The following is a 15,816-nucleotide window of genomic DNA, read 5'->3' as shown; positions in this document are numbered from 1 at the left end:
TAAAATTGGCTTCGTATTATATTAAACTGACAAACTTGTACTGTTAATAGTGTTAAATTCAATTGTACATTGTTTTAGTACATCTAACTCACTGTTGTAACTACTTAATTTATAATATTCTGAATAAATTAAACTCGGTTGTTTCGTCTCAATTATTTTAAATATAATTAAAAAAATTTTACCGGGCGGGATTGAACCTGGATTACGTTTTTAGTAAATAACTCTGAATTGCGGAGATATATCTTTAAGGGTCATCTCGAAAAATTACCGAGGAGAGGTATATTTTATCTTGCCAACTTGTTTATTTTTAACTTCTATACTTGTTTAGTTATAGAGATAAACTTTAAACGTTACTAACCAAACGACCCATGCACAAGTTCTCTTTTTTGGGTCGAATAATTCAATAATGTCTTTAAATTATAATGATAACAAAAAATCCCGACAAAACAATAAAAATTCCATTTATACGATATAAATCTTACATCATTATTTGCAAAATTTCATATAAACTATGATCACGGCTGTCACAAACCTTGATTCTTAGACTTTGGTATATATTTTTTTATTTTTGTTATCATGTTATAGATTCTTTTACGGAGAATATTTGTGGGGAAATCCATAGCTTGACTACATGGGGAGGGGAACCGTTAGGGGGGGGGGAATTCCATAATGGAGGCAGAGGTAGTACGGCGATGGCGGCCGCCACATGGGAGATTGTAAAGGGGGCGTCGATACGCTCGTAAAAGAGTGTATACATTTTGAAATATATAAAAGAGACATCAATGAATTAATATTGCGAGCTAACTTTGCATTTGAATTTCTTTGCTCCAGAGATGAAAATCAACATTTCAGCTTCGTTAGGACACAGAGCATCGTCGCATTTCTATCTTTGAAAATTTTATTTAATTTCATTTGTCTTACGTTCAGTTTTTTCAGCTTTTTTTCGAGCCTACTTATGGTTTTTGAACAATTTAAACAATATAAAATATATCCTGATTTCAAGGAGCGATTGACAAACCGTTCCGATATAATTCTTTATTTTGGATTTTATTTAATTGCACTCCTAATAGTTTAACTATAATAAGTCGCATATTTTAATTATACAACATAGTTACACAACTGTCAAATTTATATCATATTTAATTGTAATCCCTTACGAAATTGCAAAATAGATTTGATGAAGCTTTATATACTAAATATATTCAAAACGGCCTTGGTTAGCTCTTTTTACTTTATAAGATACAATAAGAAATAAATAAAACTGAAATAATTTTATAGATCGCAAATGAAAGTTAGAGCAAAGTCAAGAAAGACTCGCGAAGAAGTTATTTATATTTCAGTATTAACTATTTTTCGAAAATAATTCCATTTTCACTTAAATCTTAAAAAATAAATAAAACACATGTTTTAAATGACAAAAAACCACGTCTATATTTCTTTTAATTAAATAAAATATAAAATTCAACGCTAATTTGTTTTTTTTTAAATAAAATCAAGAAACCAGTTTTTATAAAGAAAATCCAAAAATTAAATACTGTTCTCAAAAATAATTTCGTATGTCGGCCACATTTTAAGGAAACCGCGCATTGAAATATCTTCAAGAAGTTTCAGTTTCAACTCTTCTCTTTTATGGCCCGTTTTCATGAGAGCGATTTGCTAGAAAATATACAGCGATTTGCCAGAGATATGTTTAAAAGTCGCGCGAGAAAATTTCTTGGTGTTTTAATGGTAGCGATATACTTTTTTCTCGTTTGAATACGACACCTAGCGGCATGTCTACGAACTAGACAGAGAATTATGGGAAATTTCATATTACCCAGAGTCGTTTGGTTTTTTTAAAAAAATATCGTCTGCATAGGTCGAGGCTTAGTTGAGTCGTTATAAGTGGAACTGTGGAAGATAAGAATCTAATTTACTGTTTGATTTGGTACCTATATTTTACAATTTAATTCTAGTGAAATAGTAATATCCAAAACATATTTAGACCATGTTTCAATAAATAAGCCTTGGCAGCCTTGGTAAAGTGATAATTTGAGAAAAGCAGTCCATATTTGTTCAAATATGGAAAAACAAAATAAGTAAGTGTTTTAATATCAATTTTCTGTTTTCCTTAAGAATGTTTTCTTTATAAATGTTTTCCTTATAGAATAGCTATGGCTTCGTCATCACAATGTGAAAATATTAAGTGAAATGAACCAACTGGAAACTGGACCAAACAATTAACAAAATTTCCGTAAACGTTCAGTGAACAAAAAATAATTGAACACAAAGATAAATTTAAGGCCGCTAAACGTTATACAAAAGGTAACAAGATAGCCAAGTCAGAAAAGGTGCGCAACATTGTTATACATTATGGCAGCAGTCAAATTTGGGCTAAAGTTTTAGTACAATCTTCGTATACTTTGTCAAAAGTTTATAATAGAGTGGTTTGTATCGAGTACTCGGGAAGTATTTCTGGAGGATATTGTGATTGTGAATCTGGTGTAGGCGGGACATGTTGCCATGTTATTGCAGTGTTATTTATAATTCTTGATAATCTAAACTGTGGAAATAATTACATAATAGAAGATATTTCTGAACAGGAGCCTGGTAAGTCATGTACCGATCAAAAATGTGTCTCACCCAAAATTAAAAAGCCAAAATGCCAATCAAACTCCATTTCAATTTTCAAGTTTGTACTCTGATTACCACGATCCAAACAATAAGGATAAAAACTACAGAGATTCCTTAGCTAAAAGAAAAGAAAATTTAAATTTAAATTACGTTGAGGTCCAAGAAAAAAGCCTGAAAATTTTGTCAGAAGACACTAGTTTTACACCTATGTTTTCGGACATAATCCGATCCCACAATTTTAAGCCAGATCTTACCAAAAAACCTATCATTTGTACAAGTCATTCAATCGAAAGTCAAGAATCTTCTCCTTTACAAAAAGAAAATGAAGACCAACTTAGAGTCCCTCTTCACGAGGTAATCATCAAAGGGTTAACACCACAAGAGCTAGAACTAGCTACACAAATATCGCTATATGGACTGAAGTTGACCTTATCAGATGCTTTGGAGTTAGAAGAAAAGACTAGGTTGCAGTCTGGAACAAAATTATGGGAAAATTCGCGGCTTGAGAGAATCACCAGAAATACATGAACCGAAATTATCAGCGAGCATATTTTTGCCGGACGGCAATTTCCCCGTGCGAAAGGGGAGGGTTAACAAGCGAGGCCTTGTTAATTTTTCGCCTCCCGCGACGACAGGGAAAATTTCGAATGTACCACGGGTAACTAGACCGCCATCTAGTGTGGCTAAGATAAATTATTTAATCGAAGGAGATCGCGAGAAACGTGGTCTGTAAACCTAGACTTAGCCGTGTTTTGTTTTTGATAGAGTTCAGTGGAAGGCGGTAGCTGAGGCAGCTGTTCAATATGGAAAAAGTAGATGAATTAAAAACCTTTTCAACTAATCTTACCAGACCATTTATGTATGAAAGAACAGAGAAATACTTAATTTTATTCGAATCAGAAAATATACCAATTACTTAATGGAGCTACTTAAGATATATGAAACCCAGATAAAAATATTTAGGCCTGCAGCAAAGAATATGGGAAGACCAAAGAAACAGAAGGCTACGGAAGAAGAAGAAACTGAAATTCACCACAAGTAAAGAACTAGTAGAAATAAGCAATATAAATGATGATTTCGTTTACGAGTAAGGCTACCTTTACGTTGCTATTCAGATTTATATTTCAAATAAAACAAGTACAAATATTTTAACAAAATAATACAAATATTTATTGTTTATAATTCTTAACGTAGTCAAGTTAGACTAGTTTTTATTAGTCGTTAACTGGGCTTCATTAATTAATAACAATTAACTGATTACGGTGATATTTGTTTGAGCTATTCTTTCCTTGGACGTTTCTTCTAATAGTGACAGCCTTTCTTCCACTGACACATGATGCACTTGTAATTTTTCCCCAGCAACATATTTTATTTATTTATTTGTTTTCGAGAAAGTTTCGCTCGGCCGTCGCCAGGTAGCGTATTCAAACCTTCGCCGCGGAGGTGGGGAGGTTCTCTTTTCGAGGAGGGGAAGATTACACGTGGCCACTAAGGTGGAGGAAAACGGGGAACTTGCCTCCCATGTAGAGGAATAGGACGTTGATAATTTCGGTTCATGTATTTCTGGAATCACTGCATCTCATTTTCTATTCGGCCAATATTTAGACGTAAAAAAGAGGTGAATGAAGCAATATTGAAGGCGGTTAAAAATGAAAATCAAAATTTTCTAGTCACTATATGGTTGAAGGGTTAAAATCTGAAGAGCCTGCTACTCAAATGTACGCTGCCAGTCATAAGAATATTACAAGAATAGTCCTGTGTTAATCCTGGTCTACCATTTATTGGTGCCTCACCCGATAGATTGATATATGACAGTGATATTAATGAATGGGGACTGCTCGAAATTAAGACATTAGCCAAAGCCAAAGAATTGCAGGGTTGCCACAAAATTTTGAGATTCGAATTCCCTGTTTTCCCTGACCATTTTAAAAGAATTTCCCTGACTTTTTAAGTCCAAATTTGTTTTTATATTTTACTTTTATTAGAAGTTAATAAATTTAAATGGACTTATCTTTCAGTAAAAAGGTTATTGCTATGTTGAAAAAATTAGCCAAACTTTCAAGGAAATAAATGATAATCATAGAATTTCTCATCAATCTAAGAGTATATTTACCTTCAAAAAGTGTCAAAAGAAAATTGAATTCCCTGACTTTTTACAAATTATTAAAATTCCCTGACTTTTTACAAATTATTAAAATTCCCTGAAATTTCCCTGACATTTTAGGCCAATTTTTAAATTCCCTGACTTTTCCCTGACCTTTTAGACCAATTTTTAAATTCCCTGACTTTTTCCTGATTTCCCTGACGTGTGGCAACCGTGAATTGGGTTTAACGGTTAAAGAAGCTACGGTTCAGTTAAAACCAGTTTTTATTAAGGAACGCAATGGTGATATTGTTTTTTCACGTACCCATAAGAACTATTTTCAGATAATGGGGCAATTAGAAATTACCTGCCCGTATTTGTGTGATATATTAGTATACTATGGCAAAGATTTTTATTCTGAAAAAATTTATTTCGACAAATATTTATGGGAAACTGCAATGTTGCCAAAGATATCTAGTTTTTATTTTAATCATTTCGCAAAGAAAGAATAAACCTAAAAGGTCGACGATATTAATTTTCGATTAACTCTGTGTTGAACTGAAAGTAGGCTGGCTGCAAGGCACATGGGCTATGCCATCAGCCTACTTCCAGTTGCAAACCGGTTGCAGGTTGGACAGGTGAAAAGAGTGGCAGATACAGGTTGGGTAGATCATATTATCGCAAATTTGCAGGTTTACCTGCCAACCTGCCATACATCCGAAAGGTCCCCTTTACCACAACATCTAACTAAGAAAACGAGTATGCAATATTTATACTATGCTGTGACGAACTGGTGCTGGTCCTCGCTAGAATAACCGCGGGGAGACTGGAAATGTGATGCTTCTCGGATTACGTTTTCCCTTACTCTCTCCACGCCAGCTCCAGTCTCCGGTCTTTAACTCTCTCCACCCGGTGGCGTGCCTCGACTTAATATAAATTTTCGTAAGCCGGTTATGTTTTAGTTTCGTTTTTGACACTAGTCTCGTCACTCGTGGGCCTTAGCTGTAAAATACGTTTTATTTTGGAGACCAAGAATTAAATTTCTACGGTGCCATTGACGTTGGTTGATTTTTTCTTTGTAGGTTAAGACGTCAAGTGTTTAACAGACCAGTTAATATTTAATATTAAAATAATATCCCAGACTCGGATAATAAACAATAAATCACGTTTAAATGATTGAACTTATGTACTTGCTTATACCTAATTCGCACTACGAAATCCGTTTCACGTAGGGGCTTGAATTGACCCCGCCAAGTGAGACGGATTTCGGTTCGCACTCTTTCTGTTTTATTCCCTTCCGTTGGTCAAGAAAGAGTTACAACCACGCACAAGGTTTTTTCCATTAGTTCAAGCTAATTTCGTTATTAAAACACAAATGTTATTTAATCAAATAATTAAAATAATTTTTTTATCTAATTTTGTTATTAAACACAAATTTTATTTCAATTTTGTTATTAAACACAAATTTTATTTCAATTTTTTTATTAAACACAAATTTTATCTAATTTTTTTAATCCAATAATTAAAATTAAAATTTTATCTAATTTTGTTATTAAACACAAATTTTATCTAATTTATTATTAAACACAAATTTTATCTAATTTTGTTATTAAAATACAATTTTTATTTAATAAAATTCTATCTAATTTTGTTATTAAATTACAAATTTTATTAAATCAAAAAATACAAATTCTATCTAATTTTGTTATTAAAACACAAATGTTATTTAATCAAATAATTAAAATTCAAATTCTATATAATTTTGTTATTAAAACACCCATTGTATTTAAATAATTAAAATTCAAATTCTATCTAATTTTGTTATTAAAACACAAATTTTATTTAATCAAATAATTAAAATTCAAATTCTATCTAATTTTGTTATTAAAACACAAATTTTATTTAATCAAATAATTAAAATGAAAAATCGGAGAGAAACGGAGGTCCAAGGACGCTCGTTTCCTATCTCCGTCTCCGTCACTCCGACTATCGTTCACGCTAGGCGGAACTCACTTGGCGAGGTGAACTCACCCCACTAAGTGAAACGGACTTCCTAGTGCGAATTGGGTATTACTCTTTAGCAGTTACCTCAATAAAATATATTTTAATACTTCTCTACATATGTCTTTTTTAGTATTTCTGCAGGTGATTTGCTGGTTACCTGCGCAGGTTGCAGGTTGGACAGGTGAAATAGCTTACCGGTGCAGGCTGGGTAGATCATTGGTTTTAGGAAAAATTGCAGGTTGCAGGTGGTACAGGTTAGAAACTTGGCAGGTTGGACAGGTCGTCGCCAATTGCTGCAGGTCCCACCTTTGCACTTTACACGGAAATCGGATGGAGTCTCAATGAAAAATTCCGTCGCATCCAAAAGAATTCTAGTAGTTGGATATTCTTCAAATGATTTTGGCATATATTTCAGAACAATTTCCTTTGAGGGCCAAATAGGAAAATGGCTGAGAGTATTTTCTAAAAAATCAACCCCAAATGTGAAAACTCCACTTATAGTCGAGAAGCTAACACCATAGCGATATGTAAGGTCTTTCTTAAGTAAACTAACGCGTAATCTACATAGCACGATAAATAGTTGCTCAATTTCCGGGATAGAAAACTGTTTTCCACTTTTAGAATTTTTTATGTCCGCTAATACGTTTCCACTACCCTTTTTCAATTTTTCACGAGCTTCAACATAGCCAGCCATAACAAACTTATAAAAAGTCATAAACTTTTCTTTGCTTTTGAAGCCGGTGTAAAACTGCAATTTTTTTCGTCATCCAAAACATTATGAACGCTGAAGGTCTTATTTGTTGCTTTATAAACCTCAAATTGCATCTCAAGATTTATTAACCGCTTACATTTGTTTGTTAACTCATTCAAGGTGTCTTCGTTGTTTTTTTAGGGTGGCTACTTTTTCTTTAAGTTGGTTGTTTTCAAATATGAGCTGTTTTATTTGTTTCTCTTTTCGTTGATAACAACAAAGTAATTGTCTTTTATGACATACGGGTGTTCGCAGGGGCTGGTTGCAAGTTCCTCCTTAGTTTTTATTTTAATTGGTGATGTTTTATCCATGTTAATAACACCATAAGCTCCAAGTGACATGGTTTCTCGTGGTGGTAGTATAAGGTAGCTCTCAGCCATATGTTCTATAAAGAATCACAAAATTTGAGAAATAAAACGGGAATGTCTTAAGAGCTAATTACCAACCTTTGAAAGGTTTTAAAACCAAATGCTCAAATGTTTTTCATGGGATATATTGAGGTAGAACATCATCATAGTGTTTCGTTCCAGATACGTTGAAATGGTATCCACAGATTTTGGTGGTTGGTGAAGGCATCCAGTTTGAAAATTTCCCTTTGTATTGATGAAAAGTTTTGAAATCTAAAGGAGCCGACTGGACTCTACTCAGCCATTCCACTTTTAATGTTTTGTCTCTTGAAAATAAGTGAAACCTTGCTTTGCTATTGCAACTGTTATTTCACAGCCTATAATAGTATTTCTGGAGGATATTGTGATTGTGAATCTGGTGTAGGCGGGACATGTTGCCATGTTATTGCAGTGTTATTTATAATTCTTGATAATCTAAACTGTGGAAATAATTACATAATAGAAGATATTTCTGAACAGGAGCCTGGTAAGTCATGTACCGATCAAAAATGTGTCTCACCCAAAATTAAAAAGCCAAAATGCCAATCAAACTCCATTTCAATTTTCAAGTTTGTACTCTGATTACCACGATCCAAACAATAAGGATAAAAACTACAGAGATTCCTTAGCTAAAAGAAAAGAAAATTTAAATTTAAATTACGTTGAGGTCCAAGAAAAAAGCCTGAAAATTTTGTCAGAAGACACTAGTTTTACACCTATGTTTTCGGACATAATCCGATCCCACAATTTTAAGCCAGATCTTACCAAAAAACCTATCATTTGTACAAGTCATTCAATCGAAAGTCAAGAATCTTCTCCTTTACAAAAAGAAAATGAAGACCAACTTAGAGTCCCTCTTCACGAGGTAATCATCAAAGGGTTAACACCACAAGAGCTAGAACTAGCTACACAAATATCGCTATATGGACTGAAGTTGACCTTATCAGATGCTTTGGAGTTAGAAGAAAAGACTAGGTTGCAGTCTGGAACAAAATTATGGGAAAATTCGCGGCTTGAGAGAATCACCAGAAATACATGAACCGAAATTATCAGCGAGCATATTTTTGCCGGACGGCAATTTCCCCGTGCGAAAGGGGAGGGTTAACAAGCGAGGCCTTGTTAATTTTTCGCCTCCCGCGACGACAGGGAAAATTTCGAATGTACCACGGGTAACTAGACCGCCATCTAGTGTGGCTAAGATAAATTATTTAATCGAAGGAGATCGCGAGAAACGTGGTCTGTAAACCTAGACTTAGCCGTGTTTTGTTTTTGATAGAGTTCAGTGGAAGGCGGTAGCTGAGGCAGCTGTTCAATATGGAAAAAGTAGATGAATTTGCAGGTTTACCTGCCAACCTGCCATACATCCGAAAGGTCCCCTTTACCACAACATCTAACTAAGAAAACGAGTATGCAATATTTATACTATGCTGTGACGAACTGGTGCTGGTCCTCGCTAGAATAACCGCGGGGAGACTGGAAATGTGATGCTTCTTGGATTACGTTTTCCCTTACTCTCTCCACGCCAGCTCCAGTCTCCGGTCTTTAACTCTCTCCACCCGGTGGCGTGCCTCGACTTAATATAAATTTTCGTAAGCCGGTTATGTTTTAGTTTCGTTTTTGACACTATTCTCGTCACTCGTGGGCCTTAGCTGTAAAATACGTTTTATTTTGGAGACCAAGAATTAAATTTCTACGGTGCCATTGACGTTGGTTGATTTTTTCTTTGTAGGTTAAGACGTCAAGTGTTTAACAGACCAGTTAATATTTAATATTAAAATAATATCCCAGACTCGGATAATAAACAATAAATCACGTTTAAATGATTGAACTTATGTACTTGCTTATACCTAATTCGCACTACGAAATCCGTTTCACGTAGGGGCTTGAATTGACCCCGCCAAGTGAGACGGATTTCGGTTCGCACTCTTTCTGTTTTATTCCCTTCCGTTGGTCAAGAAAGAGTTACAACCACGCACAAGGTTTTTTCCATTAGTTCAAGCTAATTTCGTTATTAAAACACAAATGTTATTTAATCAAATAATTAAAATAATTTTTTTATCTAATTTTGTTATTAAACACAAATTTTATTTCAATTTTGTTATTAAACACAAATTTTATTTCAATTTTTTTATTAAACACAAATTTTATCTAATTTTTTTAATCCAATAATTAAAATTAAAATTTTATCTAATTTTGTTATTAAACACAAATTTTATCTAATTTATTATTAAACACAAATTTTATCTAATTTTGTTATTAAAATACAATTTTTATTTAATAAAATTCTATCTAATTTTGTTATTAAATTACAAATTTTATTAAATCAAAAAATACAAATTCTATCTAATTTTGTTATTAAAACACAAATGTTATTTAATCAAATAATTAAAATTCAAATTCTATATAATTTTGTTATTAAAACACCCATTGTATTTAAATAATTAAAATTCAAATTCTATCTAATTTTGTTATTAAAACACAAATTTTATTTAATCAAATAATTAAAATTCAAATTCTATCTAATTTTGTTATTAAAACACAAATTTTATTTAATCAAATAATTAAAATGAAAAATCGGAGAGAAACGGAGGTCCAAGGACGCTCGTTTCCTATCTCCGTCTCCGTCACTCCGACTATCGTTCACGCTAGGCGGAACTCACTTGGCGAGGTGAACTCACCCCACTAAGTGAAACGGACTTCCTAGTGCGAATTGGGTATTACTCTTTAGCAGTTACCTCAATAAAATATATTTTAATACTTCTCTACATATGTCTTTTTTAGTATTTCTGCAGGTGATTTGCTGGTTACCTGCGCAGGTTGCAGGTTGGACAGGTGAAATAGCTTACCGGTGCAGGCTGGGTAGATCATTGGTTTTAGGAAAAATTGCAGGTTGCAGGTGGTACAGGTTAGAAACTTGGCAGGTTGGACAGGTCGTCGCCAATTGCTGCAGGTCCCACCTTTGCACTTTACACGGAAATCGGATGGAGTCTCAATGAAAAATTCCGTCGCATCCAAAAGAATTCTAGTAGTTGGATATTCTTCAAATGATTTTGGCATATATTTCAGAACAATTTCCTTTGAGGGCCAAATAGGAAAATGGCTGAGAGTATTTTCTAAAAAATCAACCCCAAATGTGAAAACTCCACTTATAGTCGAGAAGCTAACACCATAGCGATATGTAAGGTCTTTCTTAAGTAAACTAACGCGTAATCTACATAGCACGATAAATAGTTGCTCAATTTCCGGGATAGAAAACTGTTTTCCACTTTTAGAATTTTTTATGTCCGCTAATACGTTTCCACTACCCTTTTTCAATTTTTCACGAGCTTCAACATAGCCAGCCATAACAAACTTATAAAAAGTCATAAACTTTTCTTTGCTTTTGAAGCCGGTGTAAAACTGCAATTTTTTCGTCATCCAAAACATTATGAACGCTGAAGGTCTTATTTGTTGCTTTATAAACCTCAAATTGCATCTCAAGATTTATTAACCGCTTACATTTGTTTGTTAACTCATTCAAGGTGTCTTCGTTGTTTTTTTAGGGTGGCTACTTTTTCTTTAAGTTGGTTGTTTTCAAATATGAGCTGTTTTATTTGTTTCTCTTTTCGTTGATAACAACAAAGTAATTGTCTTTTATGACATACGGGTGTTCGCAGGGGCTGGTTGCAAGTTCCTCCTTAGTTTTTATTTTAATTGGTGATGTTTTATCCATGTTAATAACACCATAAGCTCCAAGTGACATGGTTTCTCGTGGTGGTAGTATAAGGTAGCTCTCAGCCATATGTTCTATAAAGAATCACAAAATTTGAGAAATAAAACGGGAATGTCTTAAGAGCTAATTACCAACCTTTGAAAGGTTTTAAAACCAAATGCTCAAATGTTTTTCATGGGATATATTGAGGTAGAACATCATCATAGTGTTTCGTTCCAGATACGTTGAAATGGTATCCACAGATTTTGGTGGTTGGTGAAGGCATCCAGTTTGAAAATTTCCCTTTGTATTGATGAAAAGTTTTGAAATCTAAAGGAGCCGACTGGACTCTACTCAGCCATTCCACTTTTAATGTTTTGTCTCTTGAAAATAAGTGAAACCTTGCTTTGCTATTGCAACTGTTATTTCACAGCCTATAATACAGCACCTCGTTCCTCCCCTTTTGGGGGATTCTAAACACCTGAAAATATACTTTCATTAAAAACTACACTTTCGAAAGTTTCGATAGGATAAATCCCTACTTTCGATAGGATAATGAAAATTTTAAAAATATTTATTATTAATTACCTTTTACTTCTCTCCATGTTATAAATGGATAAACCTATCCTCGATTCCTTGGAAATCTTACAATCCGATACAAACACAACAAGTTGGCAAGCCAAAATATACCTCTCCTCGGAAGAATTGTCCCTAGTGGTATTAATTTCTCGAGATAACCCTTAAAGATATATCTCCGCAATTTAGGGTTATTTGTTAAAATTGTTATCCCAGTTCTATCCCGCCCGGTATAAAATTAAATTATAATTAAAATAATTGAGACCAAACGACCAAATTTTAATTTATTCAGAATATCATAAGTTAAGTAGTTACAACAGTGAGTTAGACGTACTATAACAATGCACAATTGAATTAAACCCTTTTTACAGTACAAGTTTGTCAGTTAAATATAATACAAAGCAAATTTTAATGAAAGAAATATCTACAGAGGGTATTATAACGACCGTTCGCTTTTTGGTTTATAATTTTAACGGAATCGCGCCGATTTTAATTTAACGATAGTTATTCGAAATTTAGTTAAAAGAATATTAACTAAGGCCGCGCGATAAATTTACGATAATAATTTCCCGTCGCCGTTATATCGAACATTTAGTTGATTCGGGATTGCCAGAACTTTAAGGTTGTGGGCGAGTGATTAGAAAATAAAATGGTAAGGTTCCAGAATTATGCAAAATTATAAATGCTTATTTTTATTCAGAACAGTCTATGTAACGTTCTAGATTTAACTTTCATCAATAACCCAACAATATGTATCCCTCCTACGTTATTGTACAGAACTGGTACTCAAGTGTCCAAGACTAGATTTGTCTTAGTTCATCGTGATTGAAAAATAAACCAAAACACTTACACTTAAGTAAATATCATAAATGATACTGAGTAATTTTAACTAAATTCAAACTACCTTATTATAAACTCTTGTCTTAATTAACAGCTGAGAGCTGTTCGCTACTAATTACTTCCAATCTACTTAATTAGCCTCATAGGTTGAGTTGATAATTTCAAGGGTATAATTAGGTTATTCGAATTCAAAAAATAAAAACAATTAATTTTATCTTACAGCTGACTTGAGTTAGTTCACAACTACTTTAACACTTTCAGTCTTAAACACGCACTGTTCATACACTTAAGTCCACTCACTCACGTTCCAAACGCAAAACACAATTTAACTCTTTCCTTGACCGAAGACCGACCATACCTCATAACTTTTGACCGACACCAGGACCCCGTCCTGTAGTAGTTCGTCTGACAGCCAAGAACTAAGAAAGACTAAATCTTCCATATTGACGGCAACGGCTTTATATACGTTTATTTGGTGTTTTTTAGGCCCGTCAAGATTTGACTTAAGTTCGAAAAAATTGAAGATATTTTTTTACCCGGTTTGATTGATAGTTCTCCACACAGTGGCACTATATTATTACTTTTATATAGTTTCCGCGGGAGTTTTGAATAATTATCCTTTTTCTTAGCCTTATTAAAAGGTAAAACTCAACCTTATCATAATGGTTTCTTTACTTTTTATTTTCCTAAAGTAAGTCAATGGCTAGGCTGTAAACTATCTGCATTGTAACGATGCGACCCAAGTTCAATTCCTGAACACGATCAAATAAATTAAATTACTTAGATATTTAATTAAATATAATATTAATATGGTTTATAAATATTTAATTAAATATAAGATTAATATAATTTATAAATATTTAATAAAATATAAGATTAATATAATTTATTAATATTTAATTAAATATAAGATTAATATAATTTATAAATATTTAATTAAATATAAGATTAATATAATTTATAAATATTTCATTAAATATAAGATTAATATAATTTATAAATATTTCATTAAAAATAAGATTAATATAATTTATAAATATTTCATTAAATATAAGATTAATATATTTTATAAATATTTAAAATGATGTAGAATAAATTATAGTACCTAACGTTATAACTTTGTAAATGACATTCGCTAAAGCTGTTTTTTAGAAAAACACCGTAATTTAACAAGCGTTGGTGGCTGAGTGGTTAGAGTAAATCTCTTGCACGAGGCAGACCCGGGTTGGATTCCCGGCCGGAGCCAATAAATCGCAAATTGATACTAAGACGAATACCGTGAACAATTGGTGGAAACCTTGCCATTGGACGTTGAGAGGTTGCATAACACTCAGCATTCGGTCCGTCCCAAAATCATTAAGTAGAAGCTGGAGAGAAAACGCCCGTACAAACACAACATACTCAACATCTACAACCATCATACCACCACAATCTCTACACCAACAACCGACATAACACGAACTCAACATGCACAACCATCAAAACACAAACACAACAAACTCAACACTCACAACCGTCATAACACGAACTCAACATTCACAACCTACGCATAAACATTGCAAAAATGTAATACACCAAACCGTCACGACGGTGAGCGAAAAAACACCATCCAAACCAAACCGCAAATGAATCCGTTAACGCTCACCGTCACACGGTGGTTTTGCCAACCCTTCGAGAAACTGCGAACGCAGAGATTTCGAGAAACTGCGTACGCAATGATTAACCTTTGCATGGACAGACCCACAGACAGACACGGTGATTGTAATACCCCTCCAGGATACAAAGTCCCCTCGGAGAGGTTAAAATTCTAAGCCTTTACGCTAGACTTTGGAACAGACGGTTAGAATTGACAACCTAAGCAGACGAATTTCAAACAAAATGTAAACTCCCATAATGCCTTGCGATTTTCCAGTAGATGGCACATTTCAAACGAAAAAGAACTATTGCGAAGTGGGAAGAGGGAAAATGCCGAGCGAGGGCCATTTTCATAAAATCGCTTTCTTCTAACCAGACTAGACTTTATTGCTCCTCGCACGGCGATTTTTACGAGACCTTCGGCACGTCACTAGTAACGTGGTTGGTTTCAGCCAATGAAACTGTACTTGCATTTAAAAATATTGCGCAACACAACCGGGTTGAACCATGGCGACCCTCCTGAGCGTTTGGCATCACGTGGTTATTCTTTGTTTGATCTTAGGCCTTTAGCAATTTGGCAAAATGGAAAGTGTAATAAAAAAAACCCACAAAAGCCTGATTTCAAAAAGATATATTTAAAGAAAAGAGAGTGGAAGCCAAACGGATTGAAGTGGAAAGAAACGTTGATCGAGCTAATTAAAAATCATCCTTCAATTTGGGATACACGGACCGAAGAATATAGAAACAATGCACATCCATGGGATGATGTATCAACGAAAATGAAAGAAACAGGTAATTAAATAAGCCTAAAAAAATGTTGGTCGTTGGGGGTAATAAATAAGTTGTAATTGAAATTATGAAAATTATTAGTGGATGAATTAAAGAAAATATGGAAGTTAAGAGGCCATTTCGAAAATGTTACAATAACAAAAAGCAGACAAGAGTTTGATGAAGAACTTTTCAACTCCAATTAAGTGACAATTTTTCCAAATGCTTCTATTTTTAAAGGCTGTAGTGTCACGATGAGAGTTTTTTTAAATTTATTACTTAAAGATTTGATTTTAAAATTAGTATGCGGTTATAATGTTCAAATAACATCTTCAAATTATATTCGCGAAGATACCTGCGGTGGGAACGAAATCATTGATGAATCAGTTTCTACAATAACGGAGCCAGAAGTAATAAATAATTATGATTTATATTGTTTATTTATTATTCATGTAATATCAAAGATTGT

The 15,816-nt window shown here is 33.4% G+C and overlaps 2 protein-coding genes across 15 annotated transcripts in view; both read right to left on the bottom strand.

The window, feature by feature from the left end:
- Nucleotides 1-15,816, bottom strand: part of LOC149933675 (uncharacterized) — a 79,815-nt gene that overhangs the window by 37,411 nt on the left and 26,588 nt on the right. The window contains exons 1-4 of one of the 14 annotated variants that reach the window (XM_090156207.1): nucleotides 7,898-8,165; nucleotides 7,549-7,836; nucleotides 6,896-7,124; nucleotides 2,623-2,731 (exon numbers count right to left, since the gene is read on the bottom strand). The exons of 9 other annotated variants lie outside the window; for them this stretch is intronic. Coding sequence is in view for 2 of the 5 variants with exons in the window: in XM_090156220.1 (XP_090012346.1) it covers nucleotides 2,715-2,731; nucleotides 6,896-7,415 (537 nt within the window). In the remaining 3 variants the exon portion in view is untranslated. Of the gene's footprint in view, nucleotides 1-2,295; nucleotides 2,543-2,622; nucleotides 2,732-3,844; nucleotides 4,200-6,895; nucleotides 7,837-7,897; nucleotides 8,166-15,816 lie in introns of those variants that run through there. 4 more of the 14 variants (XM_090156220.1, XM_090156205.1, XM_090156221.1 and 1 more) reach the window with 4 other exon arrangements.
- On the bottom strand, nucleotides 8,223-13,740 carry LOC149933680 (uncharacterized). The gene is made up of 4 exons (XM_090155957.1): nucleotides 11,685-13,740; nucleotides 10,684-11,623; nucleotides 8,358-8,466; nucleotides 8,223-8,277 (listed from the first exon to the last, which is right to left on the bottom strand). The coding sequence occupies exons 2-3, from the start codon at nucleotides 11,261-11,263 to the stop codon at nucleotides 8,450-8,452; spliced, it is 597 nt and encodes a 198-aa protein (XP_090012083.1). The 5' UTR covers nucleotides 11,264-11,623; nucleotides 11,685-13,740; the 3' UTR covers nucleotides 8,223-8,277; nucleotides 8,358-8,449.

This window comes from Leiobunum rupestre, chromosome 8, assembly GCF_980474605.1.
Source record: "Leiobunum rupestre chromosome 8, qqLeiRupe1.1.hap1, whole genome shotgun sequence".
Lineage (NCBI taxonomy): Eukaryota > Metazoa > Arthropoda > Arachnida > Opiliones > Sclerosomatidae > Leiobunum > Leiobunum rupestre.
The sequence above is the reverse complement of the archived record's forward strand: the minus strand, read 5'-3'. Positions and strand labels throughout refer to the sequence as shown.

Bases quoted from the DNA above. Each gene is read 5' to 3' on its own strand.
- LOC149933680 (XM_090155957.1), bottom strand. From the start codon at position 11,263: ATGTTTTGGATGACGAAAAAATTGCAGTTTTACACCGGCTTCAAAAGC.